The sequence below is a fragment of the Aotus nancymaae genome, unplaced genomic scaffold, assembly GCF_030222135.1.
Source record: "Aotus nancymaae isolate 86718 unplaced genomic scaffold, 86718_ANA_hifiasm-v0.15.2.pri h1tg000108l, whole genome shotgun sequence".
NCBI lineage: Eukaryota > Metazoa > Chordata > Mammalia > Primates > Aotidae > Aotus > Aotus nancymaae.
Genome location: NW_026988523.1, coordinates 27,013,304 through 27,035,489, shown reverse-complemented (window position 1 = coordinate 27,035,489; position 22,186 = coordinate 27,013,304). Strand labels below are relative to the sequence as shown.

The 22,186-nt window shown below is 32.8% G+C and overlaps 1 protein-coding gene across 3 annotated transcripts in view; it reads left to right on the top strand.

The window, feature by feature from the left end:
- KCNT2 (potassium sodium-activated channel subfamily T member 2) overlaps nt 1–22,186 on the top strand; it is a 390,893-nt gene that overhangs the window by 124,289 nt on the left and 244,418 nt on the right. For all 3 annotated transcript variants that reach the window (XM_012444610.3, XM_012444608.3, XM_012444609.3), the window contains exons 5-8: nt 496–555; nt 11,723–11,797; nt 13,017–13,100; nt 16,050–16,144. In XM_012444610.3, coding sequence (XP_012300033.1) covers nt 496–555; nt 11,723–11,797; nt 13,017–13,100; nt 16,050–16,144 — 314 coding nt within the window. The remainder of the gene's footprint in view (nt 1–495; nt 556–11,722; nt 11,798–13,016; nt 13,101–16,049; nt 16,145–22,186) is intronic.

Genomic DNA, 22,186 nt, shown 5'->3' with positions numbered 1-22,186 from the left:
ATGTATTAGAAACACACACACACGTAGCTGGGCACAGTGGCTCATGCCTGTAATCCCAGCACTTAGGGAGACTGAGGTGGGTGGATGCTAGAGCCCAGGGCCTCAAGACCAGCCTGGACATGGTGAGACACTATTTCTCTTAAATAAAATTTTTTTTTCAAAAGAAACACACACATAAAAGAACCTATTATTTATATATCATGTAAACTTCAGCCAGTCTATTTTAATACCAACTTCACATTTTGAATAATAAATAAAAATGGTTTATTAAGGAGTATTAGAATGTATGGCAACTAAGCTGTAGTACAGGAGACAGCAAACTATGGCCAGCAGCCTGTCATCTGTGTATAGAAGATAAAGTGCCACCCAATAACTCCTATTATACACACATATATTTATAAATGCACGTGTTTAAATAAAGTTAGTAGTATGGCCAAGAGTGTATATAATTTAATTTTAGTGTGTTTTCTCATTAAGCTACAATTTATATTTCAGGTTTCAGTGGCATTGATAAGTCTGTTTGAAACAATATTACTTGGTTATCTTAGTTATAAGGTAAGTTATTTTAATTAGCAATTTCCTGCTGATAGAACACGTTGCTAATATTTACTCAGTATTCCTCTATTTATAATTTGCACTTAAGGATAAGACTGACTCTTCTTAAGCCACTTTAATTGTTTTGAGCCTTTCCAGTAGGTGATACAAAGCTGTATTAATTTGGTAATGTTTTCCTTGATGACTTACAAATGCTTTGCTAGTTCCTATGGGTTTACTTACCCATTATATGCATGATATAGTGAGGCAAGCAAATGGAATGGTTCAACTTTATTGTATTCAACTTTGTTTTTTTCTGATTTGTATACAAAATATTGAGAAAGCAAAAATATGTCTGTTAGGAAATATTTTAATGAATTATCTTATTTTTTCATAAAGCTTTGTTTGGCTAACATGATTTAACAAGTGTGTATTGAGCTCTTATTTAATGAAGAGCTCTATACTTCACATGATTCTTTTCTCAGTGAGTTTACCATCAAGAAAGGGGGGGTTACAGCAGAAAATCATACAAATAATAGTAATACAAGCAGAATATAATGGGTACTTCCGGTGAGGTACAAAGAAAGTACTATGGGGTTTTATAGAGAGAGCTCATATCATGGAATGAAAAGGAAACACTAGTCCTTGAATCATAGTGATTTCAATAAGGCAAGATGAAAAGACAGGACCATAGAGATTGATAAAATGAGCAAAGGCATAAAGGAAGGACTCTGCATGTAAAATTAGAGGAATAATAAATATATTTGGCTAGAATATGGGGCCATTGTATAGCAGCATATAATTTTAGGTTGATGGGAGATGACTAACACAAGATTCTGTAATTGAAATTCAGTTTTAGGAATATTGCTTAGAATCTCTATGCAGTTCAGATCAAATACACATTATGATGAAGTGTATCTGCTCAGTTAAGATATATTGCAGTATGAAAGGAAAACACAGTAAGATTTTAGGTGGATGAAAAGAATTGCCAGATTTAATGAAAGATTAATTATGAAGGTAGAAGCTAAATAAATTATCAATTGATGAGCTAAGTGAAGAGAAGGAAATTCATACCATTCTAGTAGTTTCTGAGTTTGAATGACTGACAATATGGCAGTAAAACTAAAAAACAACTGTATCAAGAAAAAAAATTGGGGTCCACATAGATTAAATAATGGAATTAGTTTTAGAGGTGATGAATTTCAAGTACTTGTGAACATACAGATAAATAAGGTATGCAGACAATTGAGAATGAGAATCTGGAATTTTTGAGAGAGAGATTTATTAAGACTTGGCAGTCATTTTCACAGAGACAGTAAAGGAAGCCATGAAATTCTATTATGCATGAGTTAATCACCAGGGTGGAAGCTAAGGCTTATGTTGATGGAGATGCTTAAATTGAGGATTTGGGAGGAAGAATAGAGCAAAAGGGAAGACAGAGAAGTTAGAAAAGTTAGAAAGTCATTGAAATGGTTGAGTGTCATAATCATTACCAATTTTTATTGATAGCCTTTTTATCTGCTATATCAAGTATACTTAAGGTTATGTTTTTCGGGAAATCTTATCTAGCAATCAATTTCTTTTGTCACCCAGGCTGGAGAGCAGTAGCACGATTATGGCTCACTGAAGCCTCAACACCCTCTGGGCTCAAGCAGTTCTGCCACCTCAGTCTCTTAAGTAGCTGAGACTACAGGTGCACACTGCCACCTGCCTAATTTTTGTATTTTTTTTGTAAAGACGGGGTTTTGCCTTGTTGCCCAGGCTGGTCTTAAACTCCTCGGCTCAGGTGATCCTCCCACCTCAGCCTCCCAGATGGCTGGGATTACAAGCATGAATCACTGCGTCTGGCCCTTTCTCACTTTTTAAAGCATTAGAGTTTTGAAGATGACATTCTTTAGACTATTATTTAATTCTAAATTTAGAGCACGAAGTTTTTACAAACTCACCATGTTTTCAGGCTCACTTTTTTTCTTTTTAATTTCATTATTGTCATATTAAAAAACCCACTAATTTCTAAGAATGTCAGATTGATAAATAAGAAAGTATAGAAACAAAAGAATGACAGCTTTAAAAACTATAGGGGGTCCCAGCTACTCAGGAGGCTGAGGCAGGAGAATTGCCTGAACCCAGGAGGCGGAGGTTGCAGTGAGCTGAGATCGCGCCATTGCACTCCAGCCAGGGTAACAAGAGCGAAACTCCATCTCACACACACACACAAAGAAAAAAAAAAAAAAAAAAAAACCACTATAGGGAGATTGATTAAAATTTATGAGAGGCCATAGGATGTTAGAAATGTCTGAGGAATAAAAAGTATTATATGAAAGCATATGTGCTATGTCAAGTGTAAGAAGCTTGAGGAAATGCTATTGAGTTTACAGATGAGGAGGTCATTTGCTGATCACCTACAATAATCCATTTATAATGGTATACAATTGAGTGTCAAAATTGTTAAATGGAGTATTTGTTTGACTGGGGTAGGTGCTTATTCAAAGTAGTAGGATGAAGCAAGGAGGACTGTTTCATGATAAAAAAAAAATCTGCATTTATTTAAAAAAGAGACAAAGTACAAGGGAGCAGTGAAATATTACAGGAAAGTTTATAAGAAGTAGGAATAGACTGGAACAGAAGCCTGCATTTTAATGATTAGCTTTGGAAAGTCTCCATTCTCTTTTGACAGTGCAGAAGGTGAAATGTGGTGCATGATGATATAAAGAAGGGAGTGGTGCTGGGATTACAGATGTGAGCCACCATGCCTGGCCAGGTTAAATTTTTTAAAGAAAAGTAACCATGTGCAGAAAGCAGAAACTGGACCCCTTCCTGACACCTTACACTAAAATTAACTCCAGATGGATTAAAGATTTAAACATAAGACCTAACACCATAAAAACCCTACAAGAAAATCTAGGCAAAACCATTCAGGACATAGGCGTAGGCAAGGACTTCATGACCAAAACACCAAAAGCATTGGCAACAAAAGCCAAAATAGACAAATGGGACCTGATCAAACTCCACAGCTTCTGCACGGCAAAAGAAACAGTCATTAGAGTGAATCGGCAACCAACAGAATGGGAAAAAATTTTTGAAGTTTACCCATCTGACAAAGGGCTGATATCCAGAATTTACCACTAACTAAAGCAGATTTACAAGAAAAAAACAAACAAGCCCATTCAAAAGTGGTTGAAGGATATGAACAGACACTTTACAAAAGAAGACATACATGAGGCCAACAAACACATGAAAAAATGCTCAGCATCACTGGTCATTAGAGAAATGGAAATCAAAACTACATTGAGATACCATCTCACGCCAGTTAGAATGGCGATCATTAAAAAAGTCTGGAGACAACAGATGCTGGAGAGGATGTGGAGAAATAGGAACACTTTCACACTGTTGGTGGGAGTGTAAACTAGTTCAACCATTGTAGAAGACAGTGTGGTGATTCCTCAAGGACCTAGAAATAGAAATTCCATTTGACCTAGCAATCCCATTACTGGGTATATATCCAAAGGATTATAAATCGTTCTACTATGAGGACACGTGCACACAAATGTTCATCGCAGCACAGTTTACAATAGCAGAGACCTGTAACCAACCTAAATGTCCATCGACGATAGACTGGACAGGGAAAATGTGGCACATTTACACCATAGAGTATTATGCAGCCATCAAAAACGATGAGTTTGTGTCCTTTGTAGGGACATGGATGAACCTGGAAACCATCATTCTCAGCAAACTGACAGAAGAACAGAAAATCAAACACCACATGATCTCACTCATAGGCGGGTGTCAAACAATGAGAACACATGGACACAGGGAGGGGAGCACTACACACTGGGGTCTGTTGAGGGGAAGTAGGGGAGGGGACAGCGGGGGGTGGGGAGTTGGGGAGAGGTAGCATGGGGAGAAATGCCAGATATAGGTGAAGGGGAGGAAGGCAGCAAATCACACTGCCACGTGTGTACCTATGCAACAGTCTTGCATGTTCTTCACATGTACCCCAAAACCTAAAATACAATAAAAAAAGTAATATACAGACATACAGAAATGGATATTGTATTGCACTAGCAATTGTATCCACTGCTGATATTATTCTTTGATACTTATACTTCTGAAATAGTAATATTAATAGCAAATTCATATATGACTTTTTTGTATTTGTTTATATATGTATATCTATAGAGAGATATGATGTGTAAGCTTATCTATGTCTAAGGGTTCATTAGTGTACCTACTTGTCAAAATAGGTGCTCTATAAATATGTCCTGATTGACAAATCTGGATACTGGATAACTAGGAAAATAAAATTAAAAATCAAATAAATTATTGTCCCAGATATTATCTTTAATGTTCATTAATATGCAAGTATACATATATGATAAATATTGAATATGATATATAAATAATGGTATGCTTAAAAGTTAGGCATGTATGTTTTAGAATAAATTAATTCTATCTCTTCCACTAGTACAGGAGTATATACAGGACTGTAACATGGCGAAAATATTAATCTGCATTCGAATATGTATTTGCTCCAACTTCTGGCTAAAATGTAATAAGAAATTAAGATTAGTGTTTTGCTAATATAACTCTTAGAACTAATTGTAAAAGCAATTTTGAAAACACATATAGATTCAAGATAATTTTCCATTGCAATCATATGATGATGACATTCATAATCAATTATTGCTTATAATTTATAAGATTAGAGCAGAAAATTATAAGGCCTAGCATGCAGAGCTAGATGATAAATATTATTTCTATTTCAACCCTCATAAACTTTAATGGCTTAGATGGAGGAAATGTAGACAGCAGTTAAGTCCAATGTGTTACAGAGAAAACAGATAGGATAAATAGGAGTTATGTGACAGTTGAAGGTAGGTTGCTGTTAATTATCTTCTTTTTTCCTCTCATAAATATAGTCAAATCTGTGAACTCTTTGGTCCCTTCAACAGAATGTTGTAAAATTTTTTTAGAATGAGTAAATCAAGTAATTGATAGTTATTTATGGTCTATAAATGAGGCATGTTTGGGTAGCAGAATTTAAAACATACTCCTTCCCTCAAGTTAGAATTTTTTTTTTGAGAAGGTTCTCACTCTGTTGCTCAGGCTGGTGTGCAGTGGCGCGATTGCCTCTACGTCCTAGGTGGTATAGATCCACTCACCTCACCCTCCTGAGTGGCTGGGACTATAGGCGTGCACCACCATGCCCAGCTAATACTTGCTTTTTTTTTTTTTTTTTTGATAAGAGATGGGGTTTTGCCGTGTTGGCCAGGCTGGTCTAGAACTCCTTGGCTCAAGTGATTGCCTGCCGCCTTAGACTCCCAAAGTGCTGGGATTACAGAGGTGAGCTACCATGCCTGGCCAAGTTAGATTTTTTTAAAGAAGAGTAATATACAGACACACAGAAATGGATATTGTATTGCACTAGCAATTGTATCCGCTGCTGATACCATTCTTTGATACTTATAATTCTGAAATAGTAATATTAATAGCAAATTCATATATGACTTTTTTGTATTTGTTTATATATGTATATTTATAGAGAGATATGAAGCATATGCTTATATATGTATACAATATTTAAGTACATTTTAATACAGCATTGTGCAAGCACTTTATAATTCTTGAAATTAGACATTCTAAAATAAGCATAACTAAATCATTAACAACTAAAATAGTTTAAACTTTCATTGAGACTGCAGGTTTTGAAACTCGGACTAAGTTAAAGTGAAATTAGCTAGAACTATTAAAGTACATGTTGAGTTTAGCAGATAATGAATTAAAATCCATGATATGAACTTATTTTGTCTTCTCTCATACAGAGTGCAGGTCTGTGCTTAAATCATCATTCCATTCATGTTTATAGCTGGTTGGCAAAACAACTACGGTAATCACCCAACACTAAAGTTCTTATTCTTTTGTTGTCGTAAATACCCTCTAATTCTTTATCAACTGCTTTCAAAATGAAGCTCTATTTATGCACACACATTCATTAAATCAAAAGGGTACAAAAACAAACTCTGGCACAATTTTCAAACCTCCACACACAAAAATTCATCATACCTAGAAACTTTTTGTTAAATCTGCAATTCTTTTTTCTATAATCAGATTACAAAAAGCAACAATTTTGACAGTTTAACACTACACTGGCTTATTTCTGGAAAAGAACAAAGAATTTAGTCCAGGACTTCTGAATACCAGATACTGTTGATTCTGCTTATCTTGCCCTGAAAATGGTAAATCTAAATATTGTTGGGTTTGTATGTACAAATACAAAATAAGACTGTTATTGCATTACTATACTATTTAAAATTCATCCAAGGAAGACAAATTATCAGTCCTTTAATTAAATATTTTAAAATACAGATATTCTTAACATTTAAGAATAAAAACTATTTCTAAAACATTTGTTGGCCCAGTCAGAGCTCGCAACAAACAAACTGCTGTAACTCATATAATTTTTAAAGTGCTCTTTAGATTTGCACAGGTAGGAGTTCCAAGTTTCTACTTTTCTTGATAATAAAAACAAAAGTGCGATGCATTTTAGAAAATCACATATTTTTCTGCGTTATTATTGGTTAAAAATGATATGTCCATACTAAATGTAGACTAATTGGATTGAGGTTTTTTTATATTTCATTGAATTCTGTCAATAAGAAGAGGAACACAGAGAGGACTGCACACTGAGAGCAGATACAGCTACTACTTAGAAACTAAAGATGTTAGTTTTTGGAAGAAGAAGAAGGTTTTTTTTTAATCTCCTTCATGAAAATCAGATTAAATGGAAAATGTCTTTAATATAATATTGAAAGGCATTGTGCTTGCCTTTCAATTTTATTTCTTAGTTTTCTTACATAGTGGCATTGTATGAATGCATGCCTTTTTTCATCATGATAGCATTTATCCTTAGGTTTTTGTGATGAAGGCTTATTGGGACTCCGTCTTGGCCAATGAAACTTGTGAATCCTTTCCATATTTATTTTTATTAGCTATTTTTAAGAAAGATAATTTATGGATGTATCTTGTAGTTCAGAAGGCAATCTGAAATCTTAGAATTAAACTCAGTGCATAAAAGAGATGCATTCATTTTTAGCAATACATTGTCCCACTGTACAATTTTAGACCACGAAAATTAGTCCACAAACACACACATATATGCATACATGTGCTGTGAATCAACAGTACATGATTGACGTAAGGTAGTAACAGTTTTATTTAGGAGATTCAGACTGTCGAGTACTGTGCTAGGAGCAGAGCATGCAATCGTAAAATACACTGGTCCTGACCTTAACCTCACAGAGTTTAAAGTGTTGTAATGTATCAATTATATAAAAACAAACTGAAAAAAAAATAACGTGAATGAAATTCATGGAGGATCAAGAAGCCCAATGTGGGTATTAGATCCTGCCTAGGGGGTATATGAAGAAGAGGCAAGGAAAGTCTCTAAAAACTCAGATTTTGGTTGAGAGCTGAAAGGCAGGTATGAGTTAACTTGGCAAAGTGAAGTTGGAAAGAAAGGTGAAACTTTAACCAGTCTCTTGAAGAGTTATATGCAAAAGTATAAGGCATATTCTAAGCAGTGAATATATGCCTTATATATTCAGTCCACGGAAGGAATGATCTTTAAGGGTGGAGAAGTCAAGAGACAAATGAAATAGTGCCTTATATGATGGAATTATGTTTTTGTCTTTGTTGTGTAAGTGTATGAATTATGAATAGTTCTGAATACTGGGCCAGGTCTGGCATAAGGGTACAGGGGGATGGCAATAGCTCAGTGGGTGAATTGGAATGGGACAAGAATGAAGGAATGAAGGTATGGTGGCTAATTAGGCTTAACAGGTCAAAAAGTGAGAAATTAGCTGGAATGAGAACTAGAAAATCTCAAGATCTGCTTACAAATTAGTAGGTCTTATTGATAAATTATAGTATAATTATAAGTATAGTATTAAAGGAAGATGTAAAAAGTTTCTCCAGGATAAGTCAGGGAACAAATCATAAGTTTTGCTTTAGGCATACTACATATAAAGTGCTATTGAGGCATTGATGTGAAACAGTGGATTAAGCAGTTGATCTGAGTCAGAATCTCAAGACATAAAGTAGTGATTCGGGCTATTGATACAATATTGGAAGTTATTAGCTTATTATTGGTTATAAGTTGAAGCTGAAACATGGACGAAATTACTTAACGTGGGTATATAAGCAAGAACTCTTGAATCATTTCCTCCAGAAAATTTCAATTGGCTCTCCAGTTACAAGTTTAATCATTTATACATGATTACTTTAAGTATAAAGGTTTTAAACAATACCATTCTTTCAAATGATTTCATTTGGATCCAGTGGAAAGAAATGTAAATATTTAAGCTCCAAAATAAAACAACTATATAAAAGAAAGGTAAGAGTATATATGAAATAGATGGGAATATCATTTACTCATTCATGATATTAATTGATCCCCAACAAGCATTTAAAAAAATTAGTTCCCTGAAATGTTACAAATGCTTGCCAAAGGGATTAGTAGTGGAGGTGTGGGTGATATTCCAGCCAAAGGGAGAGATGTGGGCAAAGGTATAGGAGCATAAAGTATCCTAGCTTGTTCAGAGATGGATATAAAATTCAGTATGGCTGAATCTGTTGAGTTCAGGATAGGAACAGAAATATCTAAAGTACAACCCAAGCTAGTAGCTAGAGGTCAAATTGTGAAATTTCATATAATACAATGATGAGTTTGGATTTTATTATGTTGGCAATGGGAATTTGGCATTTTAGAAAGATTCTTCTGGCTTTAATATGGAAGAAAAATCAGAAACAAACCCAACCTAGACAGATAACAGTTGTAAGACTTTTTAATGGTTTAAATAACAATCATGAAAGGCTAATGTGTTATAAATGGAAATGAAGAGAACTACAAGAGAGATGAGGTTTTTGTTTACATAAACTAAGTTGTGCTATGTGCCATATTTCATACTAATGTTGCTGGGCATTAACAGAAATATCCTTTCATATCACTAGTAGCAACTGTTCCCATACCCCTCATTTCTTGCTAGTCAGATCAGTGTCTTCTTGGGGACAGTCAGTGACACCAAAGAAAGACATACCATGAAAAGTGAAAATACAATATGGGAAGAGTAAGGCAAAGGATAAACATTCCGGAAAAGATGTCGTGTAAAAACTGATGAAAGAAATATTATTAACCTGCACAATTATAAAAAAAACATGGCATAACTAATACTAGTTATAACTCTTGTTACTTAAATAGTCCTGATTCACTGGTAGTAGGAAAAGACCAGTCTTTCTACACTTCTTCAACACCATGCATCCTCAGTCTGATCCATGCTAATCAGATGACATCTTGGGCAGATGCTATAGCTTTTCTAGTCTTTTCATTTATATGGCAATTCTCAGTTTAGTATTTAAGAAATTATGATCAATATATGCAAACAGTTAAAATTCTCCTCTAAGAAGGCTTCTGCCTGTCCTCAACTCAGACCTACCTGGAACAGGGAATTATCATGGGGAGGCCTATCTGCTGTTACTACTTAATATCTTATTTGATGCCCTTTAAGACTGAGAAAGAACAGGGAAGGAAGTGCAGTCAGTTTCTGGGTTGAAGTTGCCTGACTGGCACAGTTACTGTCTGGTGTTGGGTTGCTCCATATGGCAGGTACAAACTCTGGCCCGTTCTCCCATATGAAGCTTTTGTGTCCTGTTTGGGGCCTTTGAATTTCCTGGAGGCCTCTTTGTCAGGCTAGCCACTAGGAGTCTGACACAGACTTTGCAGGTCCACCATTTGTTGAAGTCCCATTTCACCTTCAGGTACACAATCTTATTGAGAGTAAACCCTTTTTAAATAACCATAGGTTCCATTCTTTAGGCTGGAGGCATAGATGTGGTTCCCAGAAAGTAGCCACCTTTCCTTAAAATTGGGGATTTTGGCCTGCTCTTATCCAGTCATCTTTTTCTTTGATCTTTTCATTTTTAAAAGTTTAGGCAGTAGCCAAATACAGTCTCCATCTTGGAGCCAAGCTAAGTGGTTCCCTAGAGCCCTTTTCACTAAGTTGAGGTGATGAGATGCACCACAACACCTCTAACATCTCTATAAGGAGGTGTTCTCACTGCTTCCCTTTCTTCTCAACACTCCTTTTCTGTTTTTAAACAGCCTGGATGAGGGTGATAAATTATGCTCGTAAAACCTATTAATTTCTTAGTACATAGAAACAATAGCTGCTCCAGAACTTTGCTTTGGGATGTGCAAGTATATTCCATCAATGTAGTTTTTAGCCTTTGGGGCCTTAAGGAAAATTAAGGAGTCCCAATTTTATAATTAGTGTTATAATGGATATTGGAGATTTCAGGGATGGCAGATTTCAAATTGCTTTGCTAATACACAGATCTCTTCATAGAAGAATAAACTGCTCTAGGAGGGTCTGTGCTTATTATCATCAGACACCAATCAAGAGAGTTTCAGTGGTGACCTATTAATGTTAGGGTCAGCTTCATGGGAATGTAACCTGTGCATAATATGAGGGTCAGCACAGGGCTCCGCAACCAGAATGTCCTCGTGGTTAGTTGAATATTTTGTTACCTTCTTGAAGTTGTTAATTTCTTATTAGGAGGCTTCATATTTTTCATTTTGCACTGGGTCCTTCAAATTATGTACTCAGTCTTGATTAATATTTCTGTATTATGAGGGTAGGGAGATTAAAATCTAGATAATTGAAAAAGTTACTCCTTTAAATTCTATTAAAGTGAAAACAATTTTAATACCAATGATTGTTAACAAGAATATGTTCCACAGACTAATATGCTTGATGATTAGTGAATATCATTATTAGAGTAAATAAAAGTTTAGAATATCACTTTTTAATTGATTCTGTAGGTTTTGTTAATGTGTTTTATTTTTACTGGTAACTTTTCTTCCATGACATATTACATGATTGAAAAATGTTATGTGCAATATTCATGGTTTCTGTGAACATTTGTTTTACTTCTTAAACTTATAAAATTGAGAGAGCATGATTACACTAAGAAAAATAATCTCTCAAAGTCATTGCTACATCTCTATGTAATATTCAGTATTCTGTTAATAGAAACATCCTTATTGTTAGAGAAATTTTGAGTGCTGTCTTTTCCCCCCTTTAATAGGATTCAATATAATTGACTTTCATTTTTATTCATTCTTTCTTGGAAGGGAAACATTTGGGAACAGATTTTACGAATACCCTTCATCTTGGAAATAATTAATGCAGTTCCCTTCATTATCTCAGTAAGTCCTAAAAGAACCTTAAAAAACACTTTTGTAATTAGACTTAAGTAACATCTTTAACTCTAGATACTGTTAAATAATATGGTAGCTAAGATAAATGAATTTAGATTTTGGTTAGAATCATGATACTAAGCAACAGAATAAAATTTGTTGGATAACTGTGTTGTATAATTAAATGGATTAATCGTTGTATAATTAAAAGATTTAGTACGATAGCAAAATGAAATATTTTAAAGAGATATATGCTCTGCGGATGCCATTTGACAAGTGTCATTATTGTTTAAAATGACTAGAAATTACTTACCTACTTATTGTTCATATTGTGGAATTTTTTTTTAAAAAAACAAGCCAATTGGAAATGTATTTACAAAACTTTCTCATATGTTGAAAATACTTGTCTGTGGTTTAACCACAAGATTTACTAAGCTAAATTCTCTTTTTAGCAAAGAGATTGCCAAAAGTCAGACATCTAGCAGTTTGCTTCTTTTCAAAATGCTCTGTGTTACCAGTTCCATGATGATCCTATTCAACTACAGTCCCATAAATATGTAACACAACACTTTCCTTTTGCAAAATTATATTTTAATCACGATTTTATAAAGTTGTAATAGTGTCTGTTAGGATTATACTTTATAACACTTTATTTGAATTTTATTTGGAAGATTTTGAAAATAAGTAGATATTACCTAGAACTGTTGCTCTCTTCTCATAATTATTTTAATTTGAGTGATTTATCAAGAGAAGCAACTGAAAGTAGATTAAATGACAGGTTAACTAAATATAATTCTAATTGAACATAGTTCCCAATGTCACTTAAAATGGTTTAATATAAAGAAAGTAAGAGGTAATATTATAAAAAGAGAGAGTGCCTTCCCTCTTTGTTCCTACTTAATACCTCAAGTTACAAAGAAAAGAAAGCCAATGTGTATTACAAACCATCACACTAAAAGATTTAATGATAGAATTAGCATAGATATCTGCCATCTGGTGAGAGCTTATTATTTTCTTTTTGCTTCTGCAATAATTTCCATAAGAAAGATTCAGACAATGAATGAAAGAACCTATCAATTCCTTGTATTTTGTTTATAATGAGTTTACATCATTTGCCATGTTTTAAATTATTACACATTCTTTAATAACTTTTTTTCTGTTTCTTTTAAGTCTACTGGGTATGATTTCTTGCTTTGAGATAAAAGTCTAGTTTTGGTTTGTTTTCCAGATATTCTGGCCTTCTTTAAGAAATCTATTTGTCCCAGTCTTTCTGAACTGTTGGCTTGCCAAACATGCCTTGGAAAATATGATTGTAAGTATAGACGTGAAATACAAATATGAAAAGATTAAAAAAACATTTCTTATTTTTAATGTTTAGATTAAAGAGAAAGAGAGATAATTTGGGATCTAGTCTTGAATTTCTCATTCTGTATTCTCCCATAAGGTATAACTCATACTATTGGAATTAATTTAGCTGTAATTAAATTTCCCAGTGTTTCCTTTTAAAACTTCTTTTAAATTAATTTCATGTCACAGTAAATTGTTTCATTTAATTTTTTTTAAATAAGTCATTTTGGTAAAATACTGTTAAATAATTAAAGTGGTACATTGTATAAATTTGTAAGTTAACAGAACTAAAATGTCCATATTACCAAGTTCCTACTTGGTATGACTGGTAAACAAAAATGGTTCAGAATTTCTCAATGTCTCTAAAAACCTAATTGGTTTTTGGACTGGTTCAACCACTTAACCAATCTTGAGTACAAATATCCTTCCCTTCCAAGGCAGTTTGTGGATATAGAATGGGACTCTTGGCTTTTGAGGGCCCAGGTAAGTGATTTTTGTCAAACTGCTCATAATTGTAGGTAGTCCATATTCAGTGAAAATCTGTGGGGTTTCCTAAAATCCTGTGTGGGAGCCAGAAGCCCCTCATATAGAGTCATCCTTCTGGATTTGCTTGAGTGGAGTTGTGGGTGGGACATTAGGAGAAAAGGAAGCAAGAGGTAGAGTAAGAGATGCAGAACTCAGAGCTGTGCCACAGTTGCATTTGGCCCAAGGATGACCTTGCTTGGAGGCATGGTTTATAACTATGACCAAGACATTTTTACCACAAACTTTAGTACTTCTAAGCTGCTGTAAGACATCGCCATTGAGTCATTCATTCCACAAATGTTAATTCATGTTCACTATATGCTAAACAATGTGATGGGTGAATGATTTAACTTCTCTGCTATTATCTTCATCTGCAAAGAAAAGCACCTACATTACAAGTTTGCTGTGATAATCAAATGAAAGTATATATACATACATATATACACAGTGTACACACATACATATGTGTAGTATGTGTATATAATATTTTATCTGGCATAACAGAGTAAGGGCTCAATATTATTAATTTTACTGCATTGAAAATTTTACTTAATTGGAGGCAAACTTATTTTCCATTTAACTGGGTTTTCAGCAGACATTATGACTGAAGTTTTGGGCAGAAGGAATATTTGGATAACATTTTAGTATTCATAACCAGATGAATGTTTCTAAACATTCATTAAGTAACCACTGGAGTCTTATGAAGGAACATGGCCAAAGGGTAGGAGAACATGGCCTGTGAAATGAATTGCAGAAATAGTGGGCTGTCTTAATTGCCCCAAAGAAATACTGTTTGACTAAATATAGATTGCCAAAATTGCTAATGAATAAAAATGCACCAGAAAAAAATAAACTTATTTGTCAATTTCTGTGTTATTAGTTGTTGGAAAAAATAATTCAACCAAGACAGGATACATTAGACAAATATTGAGAGTAAAAAAGCCTGTTTTGCAATATTGATTTAAGATTAATTTTCCATGTTATTTTCATATCTCCTGTCACTAGATGCCAGATTTTTATTTACTTCTTGGTTCATTAACACCTCTGCCATAAGAAACTAAAGGATGAGAGAGGAAATCCTAATCAGTCCACTTAGTTACTTGTCTTCGTAACAGTTCTGGTTAAATGAGTGGTAGATAAAGAATGGCTCATTGAGGTATTTTTTATTGGTGAAGTTGGTTATCTTGTGCCATACTGGTTTAAGACTAAGAGTTTATTATTCATAAATGAAGATAAAAATGGTACAAATTATAAAAATCCATCAATCCATTGCATAGACTAAACACTAGTAATAATTTATATCGTTCTAATATTTTCCATGCAAAAATATGCACACATACCATACATGGAATGATATTGTCTGTTTGAATTTATAATTGGAATATTTTGTCATATACTGGTATGTAGTGGACTAGTTCTTATGTTACTAAGAATTCTTCTTCAAATCAGTTTTAATGGATTTGATGAAATTTATGTAGATAACAATTTATGTAACAATTTTTGTATTACATATTTGGTTATTTTAACGTTTATGAACATTCATTATTTAATTTACTAAGCATCATAATTTTATAATAAAGGTGAACATAAATATTGGTGCCCATATCATATGAGTTTTATGTGATTAGGTTTTAGAAATTATATTTTTGAGTAAATACTTAATGAATTAATGCTTGAAATAGATAGGATGTATTTCTGAGTTTTTACTTATATTGCCAAATTGCCTTCTAGAAATTTATAATGAAGTACCAAGGGGTACTGTATGTGAGTGTTCATTTTTGCGCTTTAAACACACTAGATATTATTTTTTACTGTTTGTCTATTGGAAAGATAAAAAGTACAGCATATCTTGAATTGACGTCTGTTGTAGTGCTAAAGAAATTAAACTTAGAAAAAATTTGTTCATTGGTTGTTTTATTTTATTTTTCTTTTCAAGATAAACTGCCTGGGCTAATTTATGTTAATTTTCCTGATAATGAGCTTTGTTTGTAGTTTCACTTATCTGTTCCCTCTTCCTTAATTAAATATACTATTTTCTGATCTTTTGAAATTAGGATTTTCCATCAGAGATCATGCTTAATATGTAGCTGTTTAGGGAAGTAAGTGCAGCACCTGTTCAGATGTCTGTAAAGCAAGTAAACTGAAATGTAGTGCTGTGGTAGTCTTCTTATAGCAATATCTTTGTACTATGCAAGCTTTAGTAAGTTACATTTAGATCTAGGCAAAAATGGAAATATGCTTATATTTCTATTTGAAATATATATATATTCATTACATATGTATGTATATGTACAGGACAGTTGACATGAAATGTATATAATAAATGTAATGAAACTCATGAGTATTTAGCATTTGTCCAAATTAAAATTTTTTTTCTGTATTATTTTAGAATGATCTACACAGAGCCATTCAGCGTACACAGTCTGCAATGTTTAATCAAGTTTTGATTTTAATATCTACATTACTATGCCTTATCTTCACCTGGTAAGATTGTACATATTCAGCATTTGTGTTATGCTTTATTTAATTATAATTTCTAAAGGAAACCTTATTATAAGCCACTTTCATTAATAGCTGCCAATAAACAAATAAATAAATATTCACCAAAAAATGTAACGGATTGCCTACAGAAGTAAAAGTAACTCTTTCTTCAGTCTTACAAAATAGGAATGCACATACATCATTTGCTATTGATATATACTGCAACTCTGACATTTTACCAACTGCTATAAACAGCCAAACTATGAGAATTTGTATTGCATGTCATAGTTGTCAAACAAGATTTTTTCCTACAAGCTACTGAAATAGAAGTGCCCTCATCTTTATATGTTGTTCAAAGCAGAAACATGGTTGAGAAAACTGTCCTTACCAATCACTGCTTCTGCCTCTGCCTTTTCTGCATGATTTTTAGTGTGCAATCAGGCAGAAAGCCAGGGAAGATTTATGAACAGTGCAAGGCAAGACCTGGCAATTCATTATAAAAACGTATTAAAATATACTTTATTATAAAAACAGTTATTTCCCTTTTTGAAAAGACACACTTTGACAATTATAGTATAATACAGTGTGAAATGTGAAGGTCACACTTTGACAATTATAGTATAATCCAGTGTGAAATGTGACACTGCACATATGGATTCATGCAGATCCTTAATGAGAGGAAAAATGTGAACATCAAAAAACAGAGTAGAATAATGTTTGTGTTTCAGGAATCTTAGATATGTGTAATTGTGCTGTGACCTTGATCTAGCCCTATTGAGAAAGGAAAAAAGCTAAGTAGGAAGTACTAGAAAAGGAAAAATGCACACATACGCTAGTACAACTGAGCTAGGTATAATATAGCTATACATGTATGCGTGTAAATATAGATGTATTGGTATGACAAGGTTTTGCATAATAGGATGTGGTTAATAACTATGAAATGGTTTTCAAATATGGTTTATTGCATACTTTTTAATTTAAAACAGTAGACCTATTTTAGCATATTTAATGCCTTTACATAGAAAATAGCCTCTAAAATTGATACAACCATCTTATCTTCTAGTGTCTTTTTACCTTTCACAAACTGTCTTTATGATTCACCTAGTAAATACCTAACTCCATTAATATGAAACATTAATTGCAATTATTTCCCTTCTGAAATCACTAAAAATTCTTAATTTCAATGTAATATTATTTGGGCAACTTAAGAGTTTTCTCATCTAACTTAAGGGAAAGTACTTAAAATTTTTTAAAAATTATGCATGTATTACATGCATATGGTAATTTTTCAATTGTTGGAAAATTACAAATACTAAAATTAATGATTACTAAATATAATGTTGGTGTCTCTTAAAGTAAATTTAGTCACAGGATAATTGAGACGTTAATGTGAAAAAAAGGACGTGTTATTTTTACATGATGACATTTAGCAGTACTTTTGTTCTGGAGGTATTTTCATCACAATTAATCTTTACCTGTAGTGGGCTTTCTATGCGCTCCTACTTTCTGCCTGGTACTTCTATTTTTCGGGTAGATTTTATTTTCAGAGATGTGGCACCTAGACAAATTGTGCCATTTTCTTATGCCAAAGGATTCAGCGTTGCTAGAGAAAGGGTTTTTCGTTATCTATATGAAATTTCCATTATGTAATGTATTCATTATTGAAATTATTTCTATTTCATTGTTTTATCTGCTACCATAGTTGTTGTTTTTGTTGTTTTGTGTGTGTGTGTGTGTGTGTGTGTGTTTCAGTTTTAAATACTTGAGTAGTGGTTTTGAGATGTTATCTAATGTTATAACTGTCACCAGTATGTGGATGTCTCTTAATGTGTAATAATTATATAAAATTAAGTTTAACTACATACAATTTTATTGTTTTAATAACATATATATTAATATGTTCTTAAATTATAACTCAAATGGATAAAACAGAAATTTGATTTCTTTTTGTATTCTACTCCTAATTACAAGCAAACTGTCTTTATAACTGATGATCATCATCATAAGATCGAATAAGTTTTATTCAAGTTCAACATCAAAAGTATAATTATTAAGAAACATATAAATAATGTTATATATTGGTTATATCTTAGTCATAGTATATTATGCAGGCTGTTTGAGTAAAGTGTTAACATCATATACAATGTAAAATACAAATATACACAAAAATATAGCAACTTAAATAAAAATGTCTGGGCAGTCTGTCTAAGACTGCTTCACCAGCTTGATACATCTGGGGAATAGTTTTCCTTATATCTTGTTTTCTCCCATTTTTAAAACATAGTATCTATCTTGTGGTTCAAGATGGCTGCCCTGTTCTTGCCAGTATATCCTAAGTCCAGCCTGTAGGAAGGAAAATAAGACACAACTTGTACTTTAGGCTAGAATTTTTCTATATATCCACATATGGCTGAAAGGGGGCCTGCAGAAATGTTGTCTAGCTAGGTAGTAGTATATCCAGCTGAATATTGTACTATCACACAAAAAAATGAAAACAAACAATCAAACTGGAGACTGGAATAAAAAGAAGTCTCTTGGTACTAAGTGATAAAAGTCCGTATGTACATTAGTTGTTTAAAACTTAGGGTTATCCTAGCTTAGAGCCCTTGGACAACTTTTTTACACATCGTTAAATGAGAATATTAATCACTCTATAAGGTTGTTTTAAAATGAGGATTAAATTGGATATATAAAGTGTCAGGCGAAGGGCATGGCATGTAATGTGAATGCTCCAAAAGTTTTAGCTTTTTCCTATTTCAAATGCCTTCTTTATAAAGGATGATTAAATTCTCATGTGAGTTCACAAAAGCTAAATTACTTAAAAATATCTAAGCATAGTCCCTATTAATAAAACTATAAGACTGGACCACTATACTTAAAAACATATTAACAGGAAATATAAGAAAACAACTTTCATCACTATATTCAAGTTTTCAGCATTTCCTACATAATTCTAATACTTGTGCCTCTTATTTCTCCACTAAGTTAAAGATAATGGTAGTAGCATTGCTCTCTTGGTACATTTAATGCTTTCAGTGACACACAGCATCACAACATGTCCCTGGCTCCAATTTTACTTCATTTAGGGTACTTTTAAAATTTGATCTTAGTATAACATGACAGGTAAAAACCAGGGGCATGGTAAATAGGGGAATAATTGTAGGCCACAGACAAGGAAGTAACTGTTCTGTAAAGACAAAAGTAAACTATTTTTTGGATTATTGAGAAATATTTTACTTATGAATAATTCCATCATTTTTTGTTACCGTTTTCTGAATATTGAGCGACATGATGTGTCAGAAATTAACATTGCCAGATCAGAACTTTTAAAATGTACATTGTAATTTGAGCCTGGAAGATTTGGATAAATTGGCTATGTTGTTCAAGAATTTCACAGTCTTAAAATCACCTGTTTTAGAAAGCTGTTACATGGTTTTAAAAAAAATCATCTCCTTCATTACAAAGAACTATCATTACGCATCTGTCTGCAAGAGACACATGCTTAGTGCCAAACTGGAATAAAAATTAAGCTGCTGTTCTGACCCACTCTCTATGGGAAATGTGCTCAGAATTGTTTTTTTCTGTCATTGTAATGGAATTGGACTATTCTGTCCACACATTGGCAGTGTACCCCTCTTCATCAATAATGCACACTTCCAAGACAGCTGGGAATTGTGATTCATTCTGCGTCTCTAAAACAAAGCAGAATAAACTGGAACATCCGGAAATTAAGTGCATGACTTTAGCTTAATTATCAACATATTCTAACCAATAATAAGCACTATAATTTGCAATGAATTTGGTGTTTCTAATTTTACACTGATAGATTTATTTTGCAACTACTTTACTTCAAACTTTAATTTCATTTGAATTAATGTGTTTATATATTTTCATAATATTTCATAGGAATATAACAAAAGTAACTATATTATGTTAATTGATTTTCTGTCTTAGTTCGATGTTATAATTTCCTATTTTAGTATAATAATAATTGAATCAATTCACCTTCCAGTCTTATTTCAAGAAAAAATAAATACATTTATTGTTTAAAAATACAATGATGTTAATCATGATTAACATGCTTAATTCAGAAGTACTTGAATATTCCTATGCATTTATTAAAACCTACTTAAAAACTAGATGCTTAAGTTCTTGAACTTTATTTACTGGCTGAAGTCTTAAGGCAAATAGCTACTTGGGAAGTGAGCAGTGAGAAGATAAGTATTGTAGTTTGGAGGAAGTATTACAACATGGTCTAATGGTGTTAATTGCCGCTGTCATGATATTTGATTCCAAGTAGTTTGTTTTTTCACATTAGTTTTGCTTACATTATAAATGAATTACTGAAAGTGCATTTGCCTAAAGATTTGACAGTTGACTAACAACTTTCTTCCTTATTCTTTCTGCTATGGTTTAAATTTTCATAATGGCTATGTATAATTTTTGAAAACAAACAGGACAAAGTCACAAAAAGTAAGAAATGTAGAAGGAGGCAATAAAATTTAACACAAAATGCAAAATACAATTATGTGTCTCATTCAATATAATCTGTATAATTAATTTACTCCGTATTCAAATGAGTGTCATATTAAATTCTACTTCACCACTTTCTCCTACTCATCATTCAAGTATTAACTTTCAGATTATAGCTTCTCTATGACACTTTCTTGAAGTCTATCTAAATTATGGAAGATGCTCAAGCTTTTTGCTTCTTCAGGGTTCTAAAAACTGTGAAATACATAATGGTTCTTTAATTATCAATGTTTCTTCTAGACTTTTATAATTCATAAGAGCAAAGACTCAATATGCCTTTCTTACCATTTCATGCCCAGCATCTCTTGTGGTAGTTTGAAAATACTAGATGTTTAACCAATTTTTGCAATTGATAGAAAATAACATTCTGGAATAACAATACTTTAAGCGTTGCAAACCATATATTTTAAGAATATTGTTTTAAAACTCTTATTTTCAGTTAAGTTTTGTGTGAGGTCATAGGAAGGACTCTTTTCAGTTATAAACCAGACTGTAAGTCTGTGAAAATGGTGTTCTAGAATCATTCCTTCTGACAAAAAGATATAACTGACTAGTAAAACTTTTGCAACTTTTTAATTTAAAAAATACCCTTGGATATAATTTTTATAAATTATACACGCATATCTTATAAAAATGATAACTCAAATTCTGGCTAATTTTATCTCCATATAACCCCCAAATGTTCGCCTTGAAAATTTTCTCTTCTTAGCTTTTAATTTTAGAATTTGTGAGAACAGAACAATATAATAAAATTACTGAAACTGTTGGAGAGCAAATGGGCTTGCTGCCTGATACACAGAGAAGCCAGTAACTAACTGTGGTGCTGGCTTTTGAGAAAAGAAAGGCTTTATTGCAAAATTGGCCATCAAAGAGACAAGTCAGGCTCAAATCAGTTTCCCTGATTTGAGGCCTGGAGCAAGTTTTAAGGGGTCAGGGGGCAAGAGAAAGGATTTAGGAATGTTGGCTTGACAGAGTTTGATTAAAGTGCTTCAAATGTGGCCATTTACAGTAAGCTATGTTGAGGCAAATTTTAGCCCTGCATCTTCCAGGCCAAGGAATCCCTCACTTCTGCAAGTTTTCAGCATTCAGATTCTAATTCTGTCCTGTCTTCTGGTTCCAGATGTTGTTAGAGGTCAAAGCTTTTTCTATTGCCTATGTCCTGACTATATGACTTACAGTTTTTGGCTCTGTTATGCCTGAAAGGTAACTTGACTTTTTTTTTTTTTTTTTAATCAACAGAGCAGGTCCAGTTTAAGCTGGTTCCTTGGTTACAGAACTTTCAACTGTATGGAGCATAAAAACAAATTGGTTAAATACTCAGAGCATTTTCATAAGTAGCATCATGTATTTCTCTTTCCATTATCATTTAGGATTTTAAACTTTTTTTTCTATTTCTTTCTTTGATTTTTTTTTCTTGAAATTTCATTTTTACTTTCATCTGATCTGAATCCTGATCCTCTCCTGAAAATCTGTTAATCTTCCATTATTTTGAAATAAAGAAAATGCATGTTT